Source organism: Cajanus cajan, chromosome 9, assembly GCF_000230855.2.
Source record: "Cajanus cajan strain Asha chromosome 9, NIPB_CcT2T_4, whole genome shotgun sequence".
NCBI classification, from domain to species: domain Eukaryota; kingdom Viridiplantae; phylum Streptophyta; class Magnoliopsida; order Fabales; family Fabaceae; genus Cajanus; species Cajanus cajan.
The window spans coordinates 17250600-17274407 of record NC_138525.1 but is presented as its reverse complement, the minus strand read 5'-3'; the positions used below and the strand labels follow the sequence as shown (position 1 = coordinate 17274407).

The window sequence follows — 23808 nt, the reverse complement described above, 5'->3', positions numbered from 1 at the left end:
TTGATTTGAATTAATGAAACGAAGTATCAAATAATTTTTAAATCTTTAAAAAAATTTTGAGATTTGATCTATGCATTAAGAACTTTAAATTGAACGGTTGGATCGTTAAAATTTGATGTAAAACATGAGTTATTAAACAGAGTAAGTTTAGGTAAACTTACTCTTGGAGTAAAAGAATCCCTCATCATATATATATATATATATATATATAAGGTTCTCATCATATTTTCTAATCGAAAAAACATGAGTAAAACAAGAATGACACATGACAAAAGTATTTAATAAGGTATTTCCGATCTTAGCAAAATAGTTTGTTATTTTATTCCTTTCATGGTAAACATGATGAAAAAAAATAATCTGACAAATTTGAGAAAATTAAATGACTATAAAAGATGTCAATTATGTGATTAATTTTAGTTTTAATAAAATAAAACTTCTTTCTTACTTACATACTTATTGTTCTATAAATAAATTAAATTGACCAAATCATGGATTAAAATTGACACTAATGCCAAAGTGTACATTTATGTTATGTTTTTAGATCAGTTCACAAATAACCATTTAAACACAAATGCAGTGATATTCTTTTTTTGTAAATAAAGCAAACAAATTTAAAATCAGTTAAACTAGTCGATGCAAAATCTCATTTAAAACATCCCGATCGAGTGATAAAATGTGACTTAACTACTTGGCGTGATCCCAACCCCGTTCGAACAAATTTGTTACTGTAAGATGAAATTGATGGATTAGTTTGGGCAGATATAGTTTGTGACTTAGAAAATGAAAATACTAGGTATAGACAATTCACGAGTTTATGACATGAATTAAATTCTAATAAAATTCAAAATAGTTTATATACAGGGTTTATACTGTTAAAACATTTTCAAAGGTAATATAAGTCAATAACCAATTAAATCTTCAGCCAACAAGACTTGGTTACTTAGTTTGCTAGTTAGACAGCTATCTTCTGAGTAAATTATTCTGTAAATAATTAAAGGCCTGTTTTAGGTGGAACGAATTAATGAAAATGTAGAACAATACATGTTGAGCTATACATTGAAAGTTCCACTTGCAGCCCATCCATATTTGCTGATTCCTTTGACCTTACTTTTCATACAATATAATAATAATTATAATAATACACTTGAATCGTTGCCACCCCGCGCATTGCCATCAGACAGCGCAACAGTGACTACTGTTTCACCGTTCTTCCATGTTAAATCTGTTCCAAGCTTCCTGGAGACAATTAAACAAAAAAGGATATTTAAAATTTAATTTCTTCAGTAATCAGAGGCATGTTTCATATAGTTGAATCACGGTACAGTATGAAAGATAACATTTCAAAACCCGGCCGTAATTATAATTGGATATAATTAATATTTACATGGTTTTAATGCTGTAGGACCAACTCTGCCAGCCAAGGTGTTAGTTACAATACAAAACATTTTGCACATGGATGTGATTTTATATTTTTGGTAAAACATAAATGAAAATAATATGAATACTAACAAGTTTATATACTAAATAGATCCGGATGGAATTTCTTTTTATTTTTTCAAAAATGTTATTTCCAAACACAAGGATCTCATGGTAGCAAGTACCATGGAAAGATCCAAATCCCAATTATAAGCTTCACAGCTACATATATAAAGTTTTATCAAAAAGTTGCAAAGGAGCCGATTTAGAAGGGTGTATATAGTGATAATAGGTTGAAATTATAAATCAGTAGAATAAATTGTTAAGAAAAAAGAACAAATGAAGAACAAACCTTTAGAAGATCAAAAACCTTCTCGCAAATGTACTTTTGTTGAATGCTTGCCCCCCGCTGCTGCAGCTTGTCAGGATGCACAAAAAGAGTAGCTTTACGATAAGCTTTCTTTACAGCAGTAGAGGTTACGGTATCTGTCAAAGGAATCGGTTGCCAACCACTATCGGGGCCAAGGATCTGCAGAACACAGATTTGAAACCAAAAAATTCCTAAGAATGGCTCTATCGAGCAAAGCCAAGCCAATGATAAACTAGAAGGCATGGTACTAAAAGAGAGCTTTTTGCCCCCACATTTGTTCATTTGAGTCTTAAAATAACGGAGCTTTTGAAAATGATATATTTGCATGTCTTGATTTTCCCTAGCTCAGTGATTAGGTTCAATAGAGTAAGGAGAAAAAAAAAAAAAAGACCCATTACAAGTTCATATCTATCTGTAAAGGCGTAACAATCTCAACATATGCACTGAGCTTAAACATATTTAGGATGTTTACACATACATATTGTAATGTTGAAAGCAATGCCCTCAAGTTTCCTGTCTTCCCACTTGACCACCTTTTAACATCAGCATCGAGTGCTTCTGCTACCCTCTGCAGAAAATTAGATTTGTCAGACAAAATGTGAAACATGTGAATTGCAAAATGTGAAACATATGAATTGCAAAATTTGATAGAAAATTACATTTCTCTCCTCTTGCTCCTTCAGCACAAGCCGGTCACGCATATTCTTTTCTGCAAGAGCCTTTGCCTGCAAGGACCAAAACAGAGAATGAACTAACCATTTGTCATATTAAAAATTCTGTACAAAAAATATTGGCAAAACCAGGGACCATACCACACGTTCCCCTATTCTCTGATGTCTCTCAAACCTAGCCTTACATCTCTGAGCAGAATCGCCATCAGCTCCATCAAATACATCACTAGAGTCACGAACTTCAGGAAAACGCAATTTGTACAAAATCAATAAATTTAAACAGAAAAAATACTGTAATAGAGAATCTATGAAACAAGAAAAGATAGCATAAGCCATCAGCTATAACAGAAAATATTAACATCACATACCACCATAGCTGAAAGATTTTGAATGGAAATTTTGCTTTGTTACATTATCACGGGAAACCCCAAAGCCTGCAACAGATTTGTCAGATTTATTTCTTGCATCGGAGGCAGCTTTCTCAGAGAGTGCCCTTTCTAGTGCCCGTGCCCGTGCCTCTGCAGTTGCTCTCTCCACAGCAGCACGTTCAGCTTTAAGTTTTGCTTCCATAGCAGCCTTCTCTGCCGGTGTCTTCTCATTTGCCTGACTAGTGGTTTTACCTAGCCTTTCCCGTCCATCAGAAATGTTTTTCTGACGTGCTTCTGCTGCAGCTCTCTCTAGAGCTGCCCTTTCTCTGGCACCAGCAAATGCCCTTTCACGTGCTTCACGAATTGCTCTTTCTACAGCTAACTTCTCCTTTTCTCTTTCTCTTTGCCTCGCTTTTGCTTCATCAAGTTTTTTGAGGTGTTCCTTTTCCAGCTCTTCCTTATGCAAGTTATCATTTGCTTCCTTCTCTTCCATTGTTACAGATGCTTGATTACTTTCCCTTAGATTGCTGTGACTTGATTCAACCTCCTCTTCTTTGAAATGACTTGATTTCCAATCAGATGTACTAGGAATCTGAGATTCATCTATATTGTGTTCATTGTCAAACAGTTTTTCCTCGTTAGACGAGTTAGATCGATTCTCACCTACTGCTTCATTTGATGCAACCCCAGTCTCTTTTGCATCCTTGCAGATTTCTACAGACTCAGGAGTTGTGTCTTCAACGAGCATTTCCAGATTGCAGTCATTTTCTGCCTTTTCCCGGCACTGATCTTCATTTTGACTATCCTTGATGTCAGTATCACCAATATTTGTGGCAGCACCTTCAGAGGTCTCTGTTTCAAAATTACTTTGCATTTGATTGACTGCTTCATTGAGTTCAAGGGCAATTTGAATGAAGGAAGAAGTCTCACCTGCATGTTTATCATGGAAATCATTTGTCTCCTGAAGAACGGGGTCTGTTTCTTCATATCTCTCTTGATGTTGAAATGAAGCACTACTTCCTACCATTACATCATCCAGCACATAACATGAATGAACCTCTGGATTCACTTCCAGAGTTACCTCATTTTCAATAATTGTATCAGCTACCTGAGTTATGTTCAACTTCTCAGTTTCATCTGACTCATAGCCTGAACTGGTTTCTGTGGTCTTGCCAGTTTCCTCTGCTTTTACCTCCTCACTACTAGCAGAAGATTGAGTCACTCTAATTGCTTCTACTGGCTCCTTGTTACCTATCCTTTCCCTCACATTTTCGTCCATCAGTTGAGTGGCTCCTTCGAATTCATTCTCACTTTCTTGGGCATCTAGAACCATACCAATTCCATCCAATTTACTTTCCTCAGTATTTCTTTCATAAATTTCTTCCTCATTATGAATACGGTCCGCAACATCCGCCAGCATTTCCTGAACATTGATATTGCTAAAAGTATTATCAGTGGCTTCTCTTTGACAGGAATGTTCAGTCTCTTGATTGATATCCTGAAAACCAGATTCATTCTTTTTCTTTCTATCATCTATGCACCCCAGGTTCTCTGTGTCTTTATCCTTACTTAACAAATCTGGGCCATGTTGACTGCTCATATTATCATTGTTAATGCGCTCCAGAATCTCTGCCAATTCACATTCTTCCAGCTCACTGGATGCTGCAACTATATCAACACTTCCTTTTTGCTCTTGAGTAATGTTCTTCTCAACCTCTCCCAGTTCCTGAACAGCTCTCAAATTTGTTTTGCATTCTTCCAGCTCAAATGACCCTTCAAATTTGTTACTGTCTTCTTCTGGCTTACAGGCCACTTTTTCCCCATTTACTGTTGTTGACCCTTGCCCACCAAGGTTTCTTTCATAGTCTTCTGGTTCATGAAAAGGTGTAACCTTATTCTCAACTTCCCCATTTTCATTAAACTTCAAACTCTTGTCCAATGTTCCATTTTCAAGTGACTCCTGAATCAATTTTGTTTCATCTACTACTTCTTGACACCTATGTGTAGTTTCCTCGATAGGTTCTTCACATGCACTTGATTCAATATCCATGCGGACTTTGTCTTCATTATTCTCCGGCCTCCAATATTCCTTAACCATTTCAATTGTATGATCGGATTCTTCTGGTTTATCAGAGGCATTCATATCTGTGTTTTTAATGTACAGCTGTTTCTTATTATTTTCTGCCTCTCTAAGCTCAAGAATTTTTCCTTTATGATATGCTTCTTTCTGTTCAAACTCTTTCTTATGTTTCGCTTGAGTTGATTTCAATTTCTTCTGTGCTTCTCGTACAGCTTCTTTAGCAACAGATGTTTCACTTGCCCCCAAATCTGACCTCACTTGCTCTGTTCTCATCACCGACTTCACTTCCTCATAAGAAGCATTTGGCAAACCATCCATCTCTCCAAATGTTTGCTTTGCATTAATCTCTTCAATTTTCATTGTTTTATATGTGACTTTAGTCTCTTTTTTCCCTTCAGCTTTCAATTCAATATTAGACTTACGTTTGACACGATCTGGAAAACCTTCTTTCTTTCTTCTCATCAATTCTTCTGCAACCTTCATTCTTACTTGAGCCTCTTCTATTGCCTTTCTTAAAGCAGCTACAGAAGCAGCTACCTCTGAATTTGAGTCTACCATGTCATCAGAGTATGATGGCGAATCAGCACCAGAAACACCTTTAGATGCCTGGCATTTGGTAGGCATTGGTTTCATAGCATCATGATGATTATTTAAGTTACCTGTTGTAGTCTCTGATAGAGGAACTTTGACGTGACATGCTCCATCACTTCCATTGCTAATCTCACATTCATCAAAAAACAGGTCAATAGAATCAGATCTACGTTTAACTTTCTCTCTGTTGTTGGAAGACTGGTCCTTAGAATTATCAGGTGAAGCACCAGCGAATGATTTAGAAGAATTTACACTTTCTTCTATCCCCTCGTTGCCATGACTACCAGAATAAGTATCTTGTGCCTCTGGTATAGACTTATTTTTTCTGTTCATCTTCACTGGATTGACTTCTTCAATTAATTGAGTGTAAGCAGGGATAGCACGGAGTTGAGCAATATGTGTCGTCCCATTTGTTCCATCTTCATTTCCTTGGTTAACTTTATGGTATGACATATTGATCCTTTTGGCATGGTTGGATGACCATGATGCCACCGGAACTTCCTTTGAACAATTAGTATGATCTTGTCGGCAAGATTGATTCTCTCCTTTGACCTTGCTCCTACAGAATAATAATAAAGGTCAGGAAAACCATTTATGTTAACATCAGAAGCTTATGAGAACTTGGTTAGATATCGATGCTACAAAGATTTGCACAATATAGCAATTTCTCCAAAGATCTTTGTCATTTGTTAAGATTGAACAATAAAATAGGAAATTGATTAGTGTATTGATATATTCTTTCAAAATGGAGTATAGATACAAGAGTGAAATCTGAAAAACAATGATGGAATGGAGCTAAGCTCCTTAAAATGATGAAAAACGAAATGAGTGTTAAAGATATGAAAATTCGTAAAGCTAAAAATTAACGACTAGGGATTCTTTTGTTTTATTGTCCTTCCTTATTTCCTTAACTGTAACTCAATACTTGATTATAAATGAAGTTGAATTTGCGTGGATCATTTCACACAATTCCTGCAATTCCTATATGGTATCAATGTTTTAAGGTCTTTCCCTTTTTTTCGCGTCTGTGCCCGCGTCTTCTCACAGGTAAACAGTACCCATCACACTGCAGACCTCCTCTGGCTACCATTGAGTCTCTGTTTCTCCGACATGACCACACAGTCAGAAGCACCTCCCACCGACAACCACCATGCCGCCTGACCCGTCGCCTGCTGACACCACACGTGCTGCCATGCGCTACCTTTCTCCTGCGTGTGAGACACTATTCCTGCAATTCCTATAGACAGAAAATAGGAAAACCCCAAAAATAACCTTGAGATTAAGAGAGACAGCCCTCAGCTCCCCCTAACACCCACCAGTGAACTCTTGCCTCCCCTGATTCTTTTTCCGGCACGTCAATCTCACGCACCTGCACAAAAACGGTGTGGGACACAAATTCCTGCAATTCCTATAGACAGAAAATAGGAAAAGCCTAAAATAACCTTGAGAGTGAGAGAGATACCCCTCAGCTCACCCTAGCACCCACCACTCTGGTGAATTCTTGCCTCCCTTCATTCTGTTATTTCTCCCTCACCCCTTATATTCCTCCCTTCTCACACTCCCCTCCCCTTTCCATGATTTCCGCAGCTTCTTCCCTCTCTACTTACTTGCCATCTGTACATTCAGTCACAACTTACAATTTTGTCTTTCCCTTTTCCAAATTCCACCTAAGCTGCCATAGTCAAGCCCACATTCCTTTTGCGCCAATCTTCCTCTACCACTCTCCCTTCAATATTTTCCTTTCCTTTTCCCCTATATAGTTGCAAAAGGCCCCTTCTTGGGAGTTTTTGCTTAATGCTGCATAAATGCATAGCATTTTCCCACAATACCGGCATAAATTTCGCAGTTTCACGTATAACGTAAACAAAACCCTATTGGTAGGACAAGAATTGCCATAAAATAGATCATAAATTTTGCGGTTTCACGTAAAACCCTATTGGTAGGACAAGAATTTTCATGAAGTAGAGCATAAATTTCGCGGTTTCAAGTATAACGTGAATAAAACCTTATTGGTAGGACAAGAATTGTCATAAAGTAGGTCTCGTTCGCAACCAAAAACTCATTCGTATCTTTGGCTGATTGACTGAAATTCTTACAGCCAACTTTGCGCATGGAATTAGTGTATGTTAAGGTTACTTAAGATTTAAGGCATGAGCTCCAACAACTTAAAAAAAAAAGGAACATTTGAAACAAAGAAATACATACAGTACAACCGAAGTTGTTTCCATGAAGAAGACATTGACATTCACATTTCAAGTAATTGTATTTCAGCAGCTATGCAGATCCCGGGTCCAACTCAAACTTTAAAATTATAATAAAACGTTATTGTATTTGAAACCTTAACCTACAAGCTCTCCTCAACTGGTGAAGTAGAACGAAAGGCACGTCGAAGGGATCAAGAAGTTCCGCGGCGAAACAGTAGATTCTTATTGATTCGTTTTATCTTTTTTAAAGTGGCAAAAAAGGTAAGGCGTGAACATCGCTGTCCATTTACTCGCTCAAGAACACAGCACAAATAAAAATAGAAAAGAAAACGCAGTCTCTCTTCTCACACAGAAGGAACTCACATGACCGACAAAGTAGTCAAAAGAGAAAGGTCACAGAAACCAAAGACAAGTTCAGAGAAAAAACAAACATTCTCGAATCGAATCTGGATTTCAAGTTTTCAACCCAAACACCAACACGCACGCACATTCATTATTCCAAGTCACGTTCAGTTAAAACCCTAAGACAAATAAATAATTTGCAAGAAAACTCACCGTGCTGTGAAGCTATCTTTCTCTTTAGGCTCAGCGATTAGCTCCTCAAAAGGCACTGCAGCGTCGAGATTTCCGAACCCGCCGAAGACTTTGGCGTAATCGAGCTTCGAGCGGCGAACCTCGTCGTTCCTTCTCCTCTCGTCCGGAATTTCGAGAATCGGAATCGAGGAGCCGAGCGAAGCTCCGGCGGCGCCGAAAATCTCGCGGTAGTCGTCGAAATGAGAGGAGAGGCCCGGAGCGCGGAGCTTGATCGGAGCGGCGAAAACGCCGTCGTACGCGGATCTTCCGGAGACGCCGTAGCCGTTGGAGAGCTTCTTCGTAAGAGTCGCGGCGGCAGCGGTGGCGGCTCCGAACTCCATGGCGGCGACGATGACGACAACGACAGCGACGGCGAAGTTCCTTCCCCTCCTCCTTGCTTGCGTTTGTTTCTCTCTGACTCTGCAAAACTTGTTCAGCGAGAGTCAGAGACGCGGAGAAGGAGCAAAATGAAAATGTGAGACAGTGAGACAGAAAAGGTGTGAAATAAAGGGTGAAAGGGTCTTTTCCAGCGGAATGAATGAGAGGGAAAAAAATAAAGAAAACTGTGGTCTAAGTCTAACTGTCTATAAACAAAATCAGAGTGTGTGCATGCACCTGCAACCGGCGGTTTCGGTCTCTAGCACCAGCTGCTAACTGTGGTGTGATCACGGTAACCGGAAGAGCCCGTAAATGTTGAAAAAAATAACCAGGCTCGTCTAATGTCTACTATGTTGTCGTTTTGCTTAGAAATAGTTTTGAGACCAATCAGCGCTTGAGCTTGAGCAGTAGCAATGTAACGTCATTAAGGGGTAGTTTGGGTATATCAAATTGAAGAGGGATTTTATACTTCTTTTTTTAGTGATATTTTATACCTTGGTTTCTTGCGCTGTTTGCTGCTTACAGCTGTCGCTCCTTAGTCATTAGTTGTTGCCAATGTATACTAGATTACTAACACGGACAATATATGTTGCTGCTTTTACTTCTTTCTTTTTTTTCTACAATTTTTTAAGTAATCCAATTTTAATTTTTTACTTAGGTAGTGTTTGCTTCTGTCCTCGCGTTTTTGCGAAGAAAAGAGATAAAAGTCACATAAGATTTGAGAAAATCTGATAATACCTCTGTCATGTGCATGCAGAGACTGTGCCATTTTTATGCATGAGGGAAGGTAGGAATGAAGCATAATCGATTATGCATGGCACATAATCGATTATGGTGGCATATTTTCGCTTTCAGAGGAAATCAGAACGGGTCGTTCCAACACTGAATTTTATGAGCAATATGCGAACTCAAAACAGGTCGTTCCACGCATAGTTGTTGTGGGTTAATTTGTAATCTAGAACGGGTCGTTCTAGTATGAGAACGGCCGTTCTGGATATAAAATAATGTTAAAAAATATAATTATCATAATATATTTTGTTATTATTCTTTATTATTATAAATATTATTATTATTATCATTATTATTAATATTATTATTATTTATGATAATTAGTATCATTATTATTTATTATGATTTTTATTAATTTTATAATATTTATTATTATTATTATCATTATTTATTTTTTTTAATAAATTATACCTATTAATATAATTTTATTGTAATTATTATTATTTACAATAAATAATATTATACTCATTTTTAATATAAGGGTAAAAGTGTAAATTACATATTCATCTATTAAATTTTTAATTTTTATTTATCATTAAATTTAAAGCAAATATTTAAATTAAATTAGTTTTAAATTAAGATTTTATATTTATTTTTTTAGTTAAAATTTTTATATTTATCTTTTAATTATAATAATTATAAACTTTTTTTAACCTAAGGGCAAAATAGTAATCTTACAAAATTATTAATTAAAAATTTTATTTTTATTTATCACATCAATCAATTCACTCACAAACTTTTTCTACACTTTCTACTCACTTTCCCTTAATCCAAACAACCTCACTTTCCACTCACTTTTCCTTCAAATCCCTCATTTTTCACTCCTCCTTTTCTATCCTTAAATCCAAACAAAGTATTATCGTAAATATTTTCTAAGGAATGTATATAATGACACTCTCTCTATAGTCCAAAATCTTTGTTAATAATTACAATTTTTATTTAGATATGAGATTTAAAAAATTATAATTTTTAATGAATTTTACTTTATAAAAAGAATATTAAAAAAGAATGCAATAAAGAGTGGTGTTAATATTTTTTTAAGTGACGTGGATTCTTTGTTATCGTAACATTTTCTTATAAGGACAAACTCGAATATAATATCAAAAGTATATGATAGCTATCTTTGGATTTGTTATTCACTAAAAAAATTAAAATTATACTTATATAATGTGTTGATATTTAATTAAAATTATTTATTATCAAATCATCGATGTAAAATTCAATTTTTAATGAAAAATACTAGTAACATTATATTTGTTACACTATTTTAAACATGTTTTTTGAATTAGTTGAAATTTATAGATTCTACACCCAATTTAAAAACTCTTTTCTAATTTTATGGTGTTCAATAAATATTAATTAATAAGAGATAGTGTATTAAAAGAAGTGTTATTAATACTACTTATTATTAATTATTATAAAAGTCAATAAATTTATTATACATATAAATTTGTAATTAAACAATAATGTAAAAATATTTACATTTACTTGTATGTAGTCCTTACTCATGTATTTTCCAATGTTAAATGCATTACTTTATTTAACTTTTAAAACTTAATAATCATGCCTTATTAATGTAAAAACTATTAACCAATAAAAAAACTTTGGTTGTATAATTTTAAAAGTAGTTATTGAAAAACAATAAATTTATTATATGTGATAATTTGTAATTAAAAGTGCATATTATACTTTCATTTTCATTATAGAATATTGTTTTTATTTCTTTTATTGAAATAAAAGTTTGTTTTTCTTTTAACGAAATTCCCACGGCGGGATTGGTTTTTGGACCCGTTTGTTTATAATTTTTTTAAAATAAGTAAACTTTTTTATATTTCAGTGTATTTTTTTGGACTATTTATTTTAAAAATAAATATTTTATGTTTTTTAAGAACTAAATTCTATCTATTTCTTGAAAATCAATTTTTTAAGAAGCGTTTTTATAATCGTTTTTTACGAGTCTCTAATTTTTAAAATAAAAAAAATAAAGTAAGTAGTTACTTAAAGAGTGAGTAGTTAATTATAAAGAACAAATAATTTAAGACTAAAAAACCATTAAAAATAAAGAGAATTGTTAAGATTCTTGAATAAATTATTAAAAAAAAATATAATGATTCTTATAAAATAGAAATAAACGTTTATAAAAGAAATATTTATTGTATATAATAGTATATATTATATATAAGATTGAGTTGCTTAAGAAAAATATTTGCAATTCTCATGGCATTATCGAAGGAAAAGCTATGAGAAGATAAGATTGCCATTCAGCTAATTCGCTTTCACGAAAAAAAATATATGGATCTAATTATGATCACCTTTTCTACCTTTAACTAGCATCATTATTAAATCTCTTTTATTCTTTCACTTCTTTTTAAAAAAAAAACTATATAATTTTTTTTTATTACACCAACTAAAGAAACTTTTTTTTTTTTTTTGCACCACTAAAGAAACTTGTTAAGAATGGTATTTTCATGCAATACAGTCATCAGACCATATAATCATGTTTAATACTGAAACCGCAATTGCTTCTGACAATTCATTACATGCGTTTCGAAATAGAACACGAAATAATTTTTTCTTAATGTCTTATATATTTTTTTTATATAGACTTAAAGTGAAAATAAAGTAGAGTGATTCTATTAAGAATATTTAAAAATGTTAGTAATTGACTCTCACTTCACATTGTGATTTACCTTAATCTAATTTTTTTATATTAAAAAAATTGTAACACTACAACAATGTTGGAATTGTGTAGTGATATTTTTTTTATAATTTTTATAATTATTTTATAAAAAATTAAACATATTTAATATATAATATCATGATGATTATATGGAAAAAAAATATTTATCTTGTATATATTTATGATTTTAAAAAAATTAATTACTATTTTCAGCTATAAATGCTCTGTATCACTATATGTATCAATATATAATCATAGTAATAAAAGAAAGTATTAGTTAATAATGATTTTAGTTCTTAAATATTTTTTAAAATTTTGATTTTCCTCTCTGTATTTTTTAAATATAAAAACTTTATTCCTTAAAGCTGACAACTTTTCTCGACCAAAGTTTAGGCATTTCAAAAATATAATAATTAAAATTAATTTTCTAAAAATAAGAGATAAAACTGAAAATTTTTAAAATTTACGAACTAGAAATGTCATTAATTCCTTTTGAAAACACTCTAACAACATGTTGCTTTAATACAATTTATTAATGAGTTGGAAACTTGGGCACAATGAAGTGTAGACATTTATAGATAATTTGACTCGACCTTACAATTTGTTGTTACAATATTCGAGCTCCTCTCTTCACGCTATAACATATATATCTTGTTAAAATGTTTATTTATTTATTTTATATTTTCTTGATATGTCATGAGGATAATATGATGTTCTACCAATTTGTTTGTTGGTTCGTCAAACATCATGATATAGATATTGTGATTTTGGCTAAAATTAATGCCACCTTTAATCTATCCATTTTTTCCTCCATTTTGTTAATGTTTTCTTTTATTAAAAATGAATAAAAATATATAATTAACACTTTAATTTGCTAGCAACCAACGCATATTTGAAGGAAGGGATTTAAAAGTTTGAACTTTTCATAAATGGAGCCTCCCAATTTCACTAAACAATAGATGCAATTGCTCTCTTCAGCAAAGTAAGGTTAAGTAAGATTGTACTAACAAAATTTTCTTAATAATCTTCTGTACTAGATATCAAATTTTCCATATCGCAATTGTATAGTGTTTTTTTTTAAGGAGATTTTATAAAAAGTAATATAAAAAATAACAAATTATATGCTTACATAAATCGTGCACTCGTACATAAGTAATTAGGAATGAAACACTCTAATCTCTAATGATAAAATCTTGAATATATATATTAATATTGGAAATTGAATCATACTCAGAAGAAGAAAAAAAAAAAACACCACCACTTTTAACTAGGTTAACCTAATCTAAATTGAGGTGGAAATAAAATATTAAAAAATCTAAAAATATTGTTCAAAATCTTGTGCTTCAATATAAGAGTGAACAATGTCTAACTCAACTTGATGATTCGACCTATCTTATCTTAATTTAACTTGCAGATTATTGATTCATCAAAGTTTAAAGATGAGTTAGAGTTTAAAAAATTGGTGTGGTCAAAATTTAGAAATGGATAAGAGTCAAGTATAACTTGACCTAACATTTTTTTTATGTCATCTTAAAGTATTTCATTTTTCTTTCTATATTTCACTATCTTATTAGCTTCTTTTATTTATATGTTTATATTATTGTTAAAAGTAGTTTTTTCTAGAGATTATAAGTAATAATAACTTAATTTATATAATATCATGTATAATGATGAGATACAAATTAGTCTTAAAATTGTAATTACATTAATAAAAAGTGAGAACTTTATGTTAATTATATTTTAGGTCAACCCAATATTATTTTAAATAAACTTGATCCTAATTTAACTTGCATATCATTGGGTTTATTTGGGTCTAAGAATAGACTAGGGTATAAAAGTTGATCCAATCAAAATGTAGGGATAACTTGATAAGTTTGGGTCAAACACAACTCATGTGTCCTTTATTCACTCGTACTTCAATGTAATAAACAAAAATCTTGAACTCCACAAAAAAAAACTCAAAAGCTTGATTGCAAACTATAACACCCTTTGACAAGTGGTCATAAAGATAAAGGAGAGTAAGAGGTTTCTTCTGTAGGAATTAATTAATCTATGGATTAGGGTGTTTGTTTTCCTATTGCCTATGTATCTAATCCTTGGAGAAATTTGTGGTTTGATTAAGGGGTGAAATTATGGTCATGTACTCTTCTTATGAACATGAGATGTTGAGTTTAAGTTGCATGTACGATTGATTTCACATGAGATATTGTGGTTATGAATTTATGCATGCTTGTGAACCTATTATTTTATAGAGCAAAAGAGAATTATGATTAATAGGGAATTACGTGAAATTGTTGTGTAATATGATTTGTAATGGCATGATAATTATGGTGATAACATCGGACGTGGGGGTAGTCATGTCAGGTGTGCAAGCTCCAGGGTGTCTCTATGGTAATTTCATCATACGTAATCCTTTTAGAGAGTAGAGTGTGCTTTCTATAGGATTGGCGACAGGCACAACGTGAGTGTCATTAGGTGTCATGACTAAATTAGTGATTGTGCATATGCAATTGTATTGAATTTGAGAATTGTTGAATATGATATAGGAGTAATAAACACTTATTCTGTGATGGTTAAGTTTGTGTTTGCATATGTAAGAAGGGCGATGTGGGTTTTATATGATTGTGTATGTGTTTCAATCCATGAGACTTAGTCTTTGGCCCACAAGAATATGTTATGGAACCATGAGTATATTGATTGAGATTTCGAGCTATTTATAATTAATGTAAGTGTCATCAAAGGAGTGAGACATGGATTGGGAATGTAGAGTATAAGTGGGTTAACATGAACTCAATGGAAAATGAACTTTATAAAAATACTGTTGTTACTATGAATTATAAATTTTTACTTGATTAATTTTAAGTTTATGCTAATTATGTTAGAGTGAGACGTTTTTCATTTCCCTAAATTTTCTATTGTTCCGTGTTGAGTGTGTTGTAGGTAATGCTTACTATGTTGATGGTGAGGTTTAAATCTTGTGTTGTGTGTGTTCTAATAAGATGTAACATCGGGACATAGTTAAGATTTGGCTCTTCTATTGTTCATATTTATCTTGTGATTATTATCATTAGATGTTCTTATTGGAGTAGTGATAGGTGTAGTCGTCATGTGATATCTTCTTCCAAACTTGTTATTCAGTTGGTCATTTATGCATGAACTCAATTTTGTTAAATTATTCCACTACTATACTTATTGTTATATGTGGGGTGGAATTAAGAAAAGTCAATCCATAAAAGCCTCAAAATGGCAAGTTAGAAGTTGTTCAAAACAAGTTTAATAGCTCACGAACAAATACACCTATTATTATTGGTCAATTTCTATCACTAATCCTTGGGTAGGGAACAACATTGATTTGAACAAGCATGTAGAGCAATTGTAGCATCATGGACATGTTAAAATGAGAGTGATTCAAAGGTTGTACAATTATGAGACTGTATAATTGAATAAAACTTAACAAAATTAATTAGTATTATCTACACCAACAAAATACATCTACATTTAGTTAGTTCATCACTTAAAAACTTTACAGTCAAGTATGTTAGACTTAGAGCAATTCAGAGATGAGTGACTTTGTAGAAAGTATAAGAAAGAGTAAGTGATGACAAAACACGTTGAAAAAATTATATTGATTTATGGGGTCAATTTTAATCCTAAAAACATATTGAACATCTTGGAAAAGGCTATCTATAAAGGATTTTGACTAATAAAGAATTAAGTGAAGTGTTGCAAAATGCAATCATTAAGACATCAAATCTAAAATGTGTTATAATAGTCAATTTAGCTAGTATATCATAGTCAATAATGAAGGTGGGACACCATTTTAAGGGGGACCAATACTATAATTTCATTTTATTTTTTTCTCTTTAGGGGGGCCATAAATATTTTTGTATAGAAATTTTAAAGGGAGCTCCAAATTTTGGGGGATCGTGGCACTCTTAGGCCCCTTATAGCTCCACCCCTAATCACATGCAAACCCATTTTTGGGCCAAGTCAGGCCAATTTGATATCAAGTTAAAATTTTTTAGTCCAACCCAACCCTTAATGGGTTGACCCATGGCCAAAAAATTTTAAAATATATTTTTACATAATAATAAATTATAACATAAATGACATAAAGTACACCAATTTTAACAATAAATAAATTTTTTAAAAAAAAACTCAACATGAATGAAATATTAGCCTTATAATAAACATTGACAATATTAAATATATAATTTATTATGTTAGTAATTATAAAAATATTAATATTATTAAATAAATAAATTTGATCAATAGGTTAGCCTAACCACTTTGACACAAGTTAGACCAAAGTGAATTGGGTTAGATCAAATCATGTCAAAATGACTTCAAGCCTAAATTTTTATATCATAATCCAACCCATTTGTTTGGCTAATTGAAGTAGCTCATTTTGACATCACTACAAGTGTGTCAAATTGACATAGTGTAATAACAATTAGGGTACTTAAATATTGGTTGATTTTTTCTTTATGTTTTTTCCTTCAAGACATCTCTCTAGCAATACCAAAAGATCCAAAAGACTTTAACTTCAACATGGTTAAAATATCATTGTTTGTTGTACCAACTAAAATTTTACTACTCAAGCATGGTTAGGGATCTCAAAGTTAATTCCAAAAGTCATATACCTTTTATCGACTTTCAAATTGATTCTACTAAGATTCTAACAACCATTTTAATTACTCCACGAGTCAATGGTCGATTGACATGTGGAGGAACAAACCCCTTAGCCTTACTGAGATAATAATGGAGCTACTATTAACTTCTTAAAATATCCAACGATGACTAAATATGATCCACTTCCTAAATATCTTATCCAATAAATCTTAGAAAAGTTCCCACAAACTCCTACATGGAACAAAGTTGGACACCACCCCATGAGAAAATCATCTTCATAGCCTAAAGTCTTTAATAGAGGGGGAAGAAAGATTATCATGGACAATGATCCAAATAATCACAAGTATGACTATTATTTAACATGTGATGCTCCTAGCATCCTTATGTTAGGCCTAAGTGGACCTAATTGGAAATTTAAAAGATAACAATTGTCAAGAAAAATCCAAAACATTAGGCCTTGACATACCATGGCGATCTCAATCAAAGTTGACTCCTTAACTTACTCTTGAAACAAATTTTGGGGAATAATTATTACAAACAAGGCCAATGTCACACCATACCAATCTCATTCTAAACATAACCTATACTCCAACCTTATAACCACTGCCTCAAAGTTGACATCGATATCTCAAAATTTTTATACCTCCATCCTAAACCACTCATGTACCTTTCTAACATGTATGTGAGTCTTGCTTGTAAATGACATTTAATGCAACATGAACCACTTATCTGTTTAGTAATAGACACATTACTAATATTCATTAATCACTTAACACACTACCTTTCAAACTCTTATATACACATGATCATGACCATAATACCGTCCTTGCTATGCCAACTAGTTGTTGCTTTGCTAGTTGTTAACTTGGAAGTTAGACTCTTTGAGTATATTTGGGAACTAGTTGAATTCAACTCAACTGGGATTGAAAAAAAATACACTTACAAGTTTTTACTTTTTCTACATTGGAATATACATTTTTCTGTTGAACGTAATTTTAAACTAATATCCAAACATATATTTTATTGATGACCAATACCTTGACACATTGTGTGAGGACCCTATTTTTTTTCATTTCCCATTTTCACCCTTACACTTTTTTTTCTTCAGCCTCACTCACCCTTCCCCACACAACTCATTTTCTCTCCAAATACTCACTTCTCCTTTTCTCTCTTTTGCTGGTGGCGATTCTTGGCAGTTGAAGGTGCTTAGGGGGTGTGAACTGATTCCTCCAGCTGATTTCTTCTCCGTTCACTTCCAAGCTTCTCTTCTCCTTCATTCTTTTCCACCCGAAGCTCGGAATCCTTGGTCGAGGTAAGGGAAGCTAGTACTTTTGTTTCTTTTTCGCTGTTTGTGGTTGTGGACGAGTTTGAGAAACTCATTAGATGCTGATTGATGGATAATTCGTGGTTGAGTTGAAAGAGAACTTGGTTTTTTGGGGTTTCAGGGTTGTTGAGAAATTTTGGGGAAAATCCTTGATTTGTTGTTGCATGTTGAAAAACGTGGTATTTTTGGACTCTTGGATGAAATTGCAGTAATTCGAACCGATTGCATGTGAAGTTTCTGGTTGTTTTGCATATTGTTTGAAGAGTTTTTCGAAAATGGTTGGCTGCTGCTAAGCTTCGCGCTGAGCGCGTGGCCACCAGGGAACCCCATTTGGCCAAGCTCGTTGAGCGCAATGATGAATGCGCTGGGCACGCTTGGGGATGTGGGTCTCTGGCTGGCCCGCGCTGGGCGTGACCTGGACCGCGTTGGGCGCGATACTAGTTGTGGCAAATTTTGGGTTTTCTATTGGGCGCTGAGCGCGCCCCTTGTTGCGCTGGGCGTGAGACTCCTTGGGAGTCTTGGCCTTGTGGGCGTTGGGCGCAATTTGAAGTGCGCTGGGCGCGGGATCAAGGGAGGTCTCTGCCTTCCCTGCGCTAGGCCGAGATTTAGGTACGCCGGGCGCGTGAGACTCCTCTGAGTCTCTGCCTGGCCAGCGCTGGGCGCAATAGCCATTGCGCCAAGCGCGAGAGAGCCTTGGGTTCTCTGGTTGAGTCCCGCTGGGCGCGGGCACACCTGCGCTGGGCGCGCTGGCCCCCTGGTGCTCTCTGGTTGCGCTGCGCTGGGCGCAGCTACGTGCGCGCCGGGCGCGGAGATGGGATGGTTATGTATGAAGTTTTATGCTGAGTTGAATTGAAGTAGAAGGTTATGAAATGATGTCTAGCAGGTAATGTTATTATTGATATTGAATTGTATCTGATGAATGTGTTGAGAAGTGGTGTTATGTTGTAGCTGATTTGTTGAACTGTGAAGTTGATATGTTGAGATGTATAAGTTATGTTGTGTTGGAATATTGATGTGAGTTGTTGTAGGCCGCAAGGCTGAGTTGTTGTAGGCCGTAAGGCTGAGTTGATGTAGGTCGAAAGGCTGAGTTGTTGTAGGAGATCTCCGAGTTGATATGCGTGACGACGCATTGTATGCTTATTGATGATCACGTTGAAAATCGAGGGAATGTATGTTGATGAAGCATAAATAGTCGTGGTTGTTTATATTTTCTTAAAAATCTTGCTATATGTTGTTTTCTTTATGCTAGCTTACCCTTTGTGTTTCCATGTGATTGGACTGCTATGATCGTACTGTGTACGGGAGTAGAGCAGGGATAGGTGATGGATAGTGATGAGTCGGCAGCCGATAGATGGAGCTGATTTCTGCGGATGTTCTGTTTGTTTTGGTCACTTGGCAGAGTGACTTTTGATGTAATCCCTATATTACATGCCCTAACTCTAGTCAGATTCGGGACATATGTATATACTTATATTCTAGACTCTATATTTATATACTTGTTCTATTCTGTCTAGTGTTTCCGGTGTGTTTTGGTGGTGAGTGAATGGCCAGTCGGGTCGTTACACTTTAGTGGTATCAAAGCAGGTCGAGTCTAGTGGACACTCTTTAGGGGTGGTTCCTTTAGGCTTTTATTGTGTTAACTCTGTGATGTGTTGCCTTGTTGTGTTGCTTGTTGTGCTAATTGATGTGATGAACTACTGTGTTGATAGTTGTTCTTTGGGGTGATTGGTAGTGTACTAAAAATGCTGTTATTTTGTAGACGATAACTAGAACCAACGAACAGATAGTCGTGCCATAGAGATGATGGCTATGGCTATGCAGCAGCAAAATGCATATTTTGGTAGGATGGAAGCTGAGAGAGCTGCAGCTGGTGCAGCAAGACCCACGGGGTCACAGGAAAGCCGGGACCTGGTTGAGTTCCGGAAGTGTCATCCCCCACAGTTTACGGGTGAAGCGGATCCAGAGGTAGCTGACCGCTGGATACGTGAGTTAGAGAAGATTTTTAATGTTCTGTGGTGCTCTCCAGAAAAGAGGTTGGCATATGCTGTGTATATGCTGGTAGGAGAGGCCGAGCACTGGTGGAGAAACACTTGCTAGATGTTTGCTGCTAGGTGAGTTACAGTGGACTGGGAGTGTTTTAGGACAGTGTTCATGGAGAAATACTATCCGGAGAGCGTGAGGCACGCCAAGGAGGCCGAGTTTTTGCGATTGATTCAGGGTGGGTTGACTGTATCAGAGTATGCATTGAAGTTCGAGCACTTGGCTCGTTTCTATTCACAGGCTATTTCTGAAGCCTGGAAGTGCAGAAAATTTGCGGAGGGGCTGAAGTATGAGTTGAAGAAGGTGGTGGTGCCTATGGCCATCACCGAGTTTCCCGCCTTAGTGGAGAAGGCGAAGATTGTAGAGAGGTTGGAAGGGAGTAGCCGGGTGATCAGAGCTGCTGAGGGACCAGCTGGTTCCAAGAGAGGAAGTGGAAGTCAGGGGAAGCCGTATGATAGGCCCCAGCCACAACAAAGGGGTCCTGCCATTAGGCAACCTGCTGAGACTACCAGAGGGGGAGGACAGGGTGGAGGTGATGCCCTTAGGTGTTACAGATGTGGTGGATCCCATTTGATCAGGGATTGTCCACACACTGAGAGCATGTGTTTCAGATGTCAGCAGATGGGACATGTGTCTTTCAACTGTTCCACCAGGGGTAGACCGGAGAGGAGTACTCAGAGGAGCGATGCACAGAGAGCCGATACTCAGAGGAGTAGTGTTCAGAGGACCGAGACTCAGCGGGGTGACAGACCCACTACGACTGGTAGGGTGTTCGCTTTGACTGGTGCTGAGGCTTCGACTTCTTCTGACCTAGTGAAGGGGAAGGGCAAGGTTGTTGGTAAGGATGTGATGCTTTTGTTTGATTCTGGGGCTTCCCATTCTTTTATTTCCTATGCCTATGTTACTATGTTGGGAGTGCCTGTGTCTGATTTGGGGTTGAGACTGCTAGTGTCGACGCCCGCTTCTGCTTCAGTAGTCGCTTTTGAGCTGTGTGCTGGCTGCCCCATTGTTGTGAATGGGAAGAAGTACAAGGTAAACTTGATTTGTTTGCCTTTGGTTGATATTGACATAATCTTGGGGATGGATTGGTTATCTGCCAATCGTATTCTTATAGATTGTGCCAATAGACGGTTGATCTTTCCGCAAGAGGGAGATGAGTTATTGATTTCAGCTGGTCAAGCTGAATCATGGTTGAGGGATGGAGCAGAGGGTTGTCTTCTGTTTGCTATGATGAGTGAGGAGACTGAGAGAGTCATTTCTGAGATAGATGTGGTGAGAGACTTTGTCGAAGTATTTCCTGATGAGGTGCCTGGGTTACCTCCTGTAAGGGAGATAGAGTTTGGCATTGATCTGGTTCCAGGTGCGGGGCCAGTGTCGGTGGCTCCCTACAGGATGGCTCCTGCCGAGCTGAGTGAGTTAAAGGGTCAGTTGGAAGACCTATTGGAGAAGCAGTTAGTGCGGCCGAGCGTTTCACCGTGGGGTGCTCCTGTGTTGTTGGTGAAGAAGAAAGATGGGGGCAGTCGACTTTGTGTGGATTACCGGTAGTTGAATAAGTTGACCATCAAGAACAAATATCCTCTCCCCCGGATAGATGACTTGATGGATCAGCTGAGAGGAGTATCAGTGTTTTCTAAGATCGATTTGAGGTCGGGGTATCACCAGATTAGGGTGAAGGAGGGTGACATACCGAAGACTGCTTTCAGGACTAGGTATGGTCACTATGAGTATATCGTGATGCCGTTTGGTGTGACCAACGCCCCTGCAGTGTTCATGGATTACATGAACAGGATCTTCCGGTCATTCTTGGACAAATTCGTGGTAGTGTTCATTGATGATATCTTGGTTTATTCGAGAACCCGGGAAGAGCATGGAGAGCATTTGAAGATGGTGCTGGAGGTTTTGAAGGCGAAGCAGCTGTATGCTAAGCTTTCAAAATGTGAGTTCTGGTTGGATGAAGTGAAGTTCTTGGGCCACGTGATTTCAGCTGAGGGGATTGCTGTTGATCCGGCTAAGGTGGAGTCTGTGTTGCAGTGGGAGCGTCCGAGGACTGTCACTGATATTCGGAGCTTTGTGGGATTAGCGGGCTACTATCGTCGGTTCATTGAAGGATTCTCCAAGATAGTAGCACCTCTGACCCAGTTGACGAGGAAGGAGCAGCCGTTCGTTTGGACAGATGTCTGTGAGTAGAGTTTTGAGGAGTTGAAGAGTAGGTTGACTACTTCTCCTGTGTTGGTGTTGCCGGATTCTGATGAGCCTTTTGATGTGTATTGTGATGCTTCTCACCAAGGTCTTGGGTGTGTACTGATGCAACATGGGAAGGTGGTGGCCTATGCTTCAAGGCAGCTAAAGAACCATGAGAGGAATTATCCCACTCATGACTTGGAATTGGCAGCTGTTGTTTTTGCCTTGAAGATATGGCGAAACTATTTGTATGGTGCTCGGTTCAGCGTCTTTAGTGATCATAAGAGTCTGAAGTATCTATTTGACCAGAAGGAGCTGAACATGAGGCATAGACGGTGGATAGAGTTTCTGAAGGACTATGACTTCCAGTTGATGTATCATCCTGGTAAGGCCAATGTTGTGGCGGACGCGTTGAGTAGGAAATCCATCCACATAGCGAGTATGATGGTGAGGGAGTTGGAACTGATTGAGAAATTCTGAGATTTGAACCTCGGTGTGGAGTTAGCTCAGGATCACATAAGTTGTGGGACAGTCACCATAACTAGTGAGTTCTTGAGGCAGGTTGGACTTAAGCAGCTACAAGATGCCGAGCTGGTGAAGCTTCTTGGGTTGTTGGGTACCGAGAAGGCTGTTGGCTTCAAACTAGGAGGAGATGGAATCTTGAGGTTCAAGGGCAGAGTCTGCCTACCTCAGGATGCTGAGTTGAAGAAAGCTATGTTGGAGGAGGGCCACAAGAGTAGACTTAGCATACATCCGGGTACGACTAAGATGTACCAGGACCTCAAGAAGACTTTCTGGTGGCCTGGCATGAAGAGGGAGATAGCTGAGTATGTGGCGGTCTGTCTGACTTGTCAGAAAGCAAAGGTGGAGCATCAGAAGCCGAGTGGGTTGATACAACAAATGGAGATTCCGGAGTGGAAGTGGGACAGCATTACCATGGATTTCATTGTTGGGTTGCCTAGGTCAGCTAGGAATAGTGATGCTATCTGGGTGATTGTAGATCGGTTGACCAAGTGCGCACACTTTTTGCCTGTTAACATCAAGTGGTCCTTGGAAAAGTTGACACAGTTGTATGTGAGGGAGATAGTGCGGTTGCACGGGGTGCCTTCTAGTATTATTTCAGACAGAGATCCGAGGTTCACTTCAAGGTTTTGGCAGAGTCTCCATCAGGCCCTAGGCACGAAGTTGAAGTTGAGCTCTGCTTATCATCCACAAACGGATGGTCAGTCAGAAAGGACAATTCAGTCCTTGGAGGATCTACTTAGGGCTTGTGTGTTGGACCACTTGGGTAGCTGAGAGGAGGTCCTACCATTGGTTGAGTTCACTTACAACAACAGCTTTCATGCAAGCATTGGGATGGCACCCTTTGAAGCATTGTATGGCAGGAGATGTAAGACTCCTTTGTGCTGGTACCAGGATGGTGAATCAGTGGTGGTAGGCCCGGAGCTAATCCTACAGACCACTGAGAAGGTAAAGATAATTCAGGAAAGGATGAAGACTGCTCAGAGTAG

The 23808-nt window shown here is 36.4% G+C and overlaps 2 protein-coding genes across 3 annotated transcripts; one reads left to right on the top strand and one right to left on the bottom strand.

Moving 5' to 3' along the window:
* Nucleotides 1–811: 811 nt before the first annotated feature.
* On the bottom strand, nt 812–8784 carry AUL1 (auxin-like 1 protein). Of its 2 annotated transcripts, XM_020375825.3 has the most exons (8): nt 8256–8784; nt 3756–6055; nt 2826–3677; nt 2599–2696; nt 2446–2511; nt 2265–2354; nt 1769–1945; nt 812–1236 (listed from the first exon to the last, which is right to left on the bottom strand). In XM_020375825.3, exons 1-8 carry the CDS (start codon nt 8612–8614, stop codon nt 1201–1203), a joined length of 3978 nt encoding a protein of 1325 aa, XP_020231414.1. In that variant the 5' UTR covers nt 8615–8784; the 3' UTR covers nt 812–1200. The 2 variants fall into 2 exon arrangements, with proteins under 2 accessions (XP_020231414.1, XP_020231413.1); XM_020375824.3 differs by having other exon boundaries at nt 2826–6055; nt 8256–8783.
* An 11095-nt stretch (nt 8785–19879) lies between these two features.
* On the top strand, nt 19880–21661 carry LOC145951979 (uncharacterized). Its single transcript, XM_083064190.1, has 3 exons — nt 19880–20109; nt 20218–20900; nt 21231–21661. Exons 1-3 carry the CDS (start codon nt 19880–19882, stop codon nt 21659–21661), a joined length of 1344 nt encoding a protein of 447 aa, XP_082920316.1.
* The last annotated feature ends 2147 nt before the right edge of the window (nt 21662–23808 follow it).

Bases quoted from the DNA above. Each gene is read 5' to 3' on its own strand.
- AUL1 (XM_020375824.3), bottom strand. From the start codon at position 8,614: ATGGAGTTCGGAGCCGCCACCGCTGCCGCCGCGACTCTTACGAAGAAG. The intron at 2,697-2,825 runs GTATGTGATGTT...GTTTTCCTGAAG, and splicing joins AAAATCTTTCAGCTATGGTG to TTCGTGACTCTAGTGATGTA. The intron at 2,355-2,445 runs GTAATTTTCTAT...AATTTTCTGCAG, and splicing joins AGGAGCAAGAGGAGAGAAAT to AGGGTAGCAGAAGCACTCGA.
- LOC145951979 (XM_083064190.1), top strand. From the start codon at position 19,880: ATGGCTATGGCTATGCAGCAGCAAAATGCATATTTTGGTAGGATGGAA. The intron at 20,110-20,217 runs GTTGGCATATGC...GGAGTGTTTTAG, and splicing joins TGGTGCTCTCCAGAAAAGAG to GACAGTGTTCATGGAGAAAT. The intron at 20,901-21,230 runs GTGCTGAGGCTT...GTATTCTTATAG, and splicing joins TAGGGTGTTCGCTTTGACTG to ATTGTGCCAATAGACGGTTG.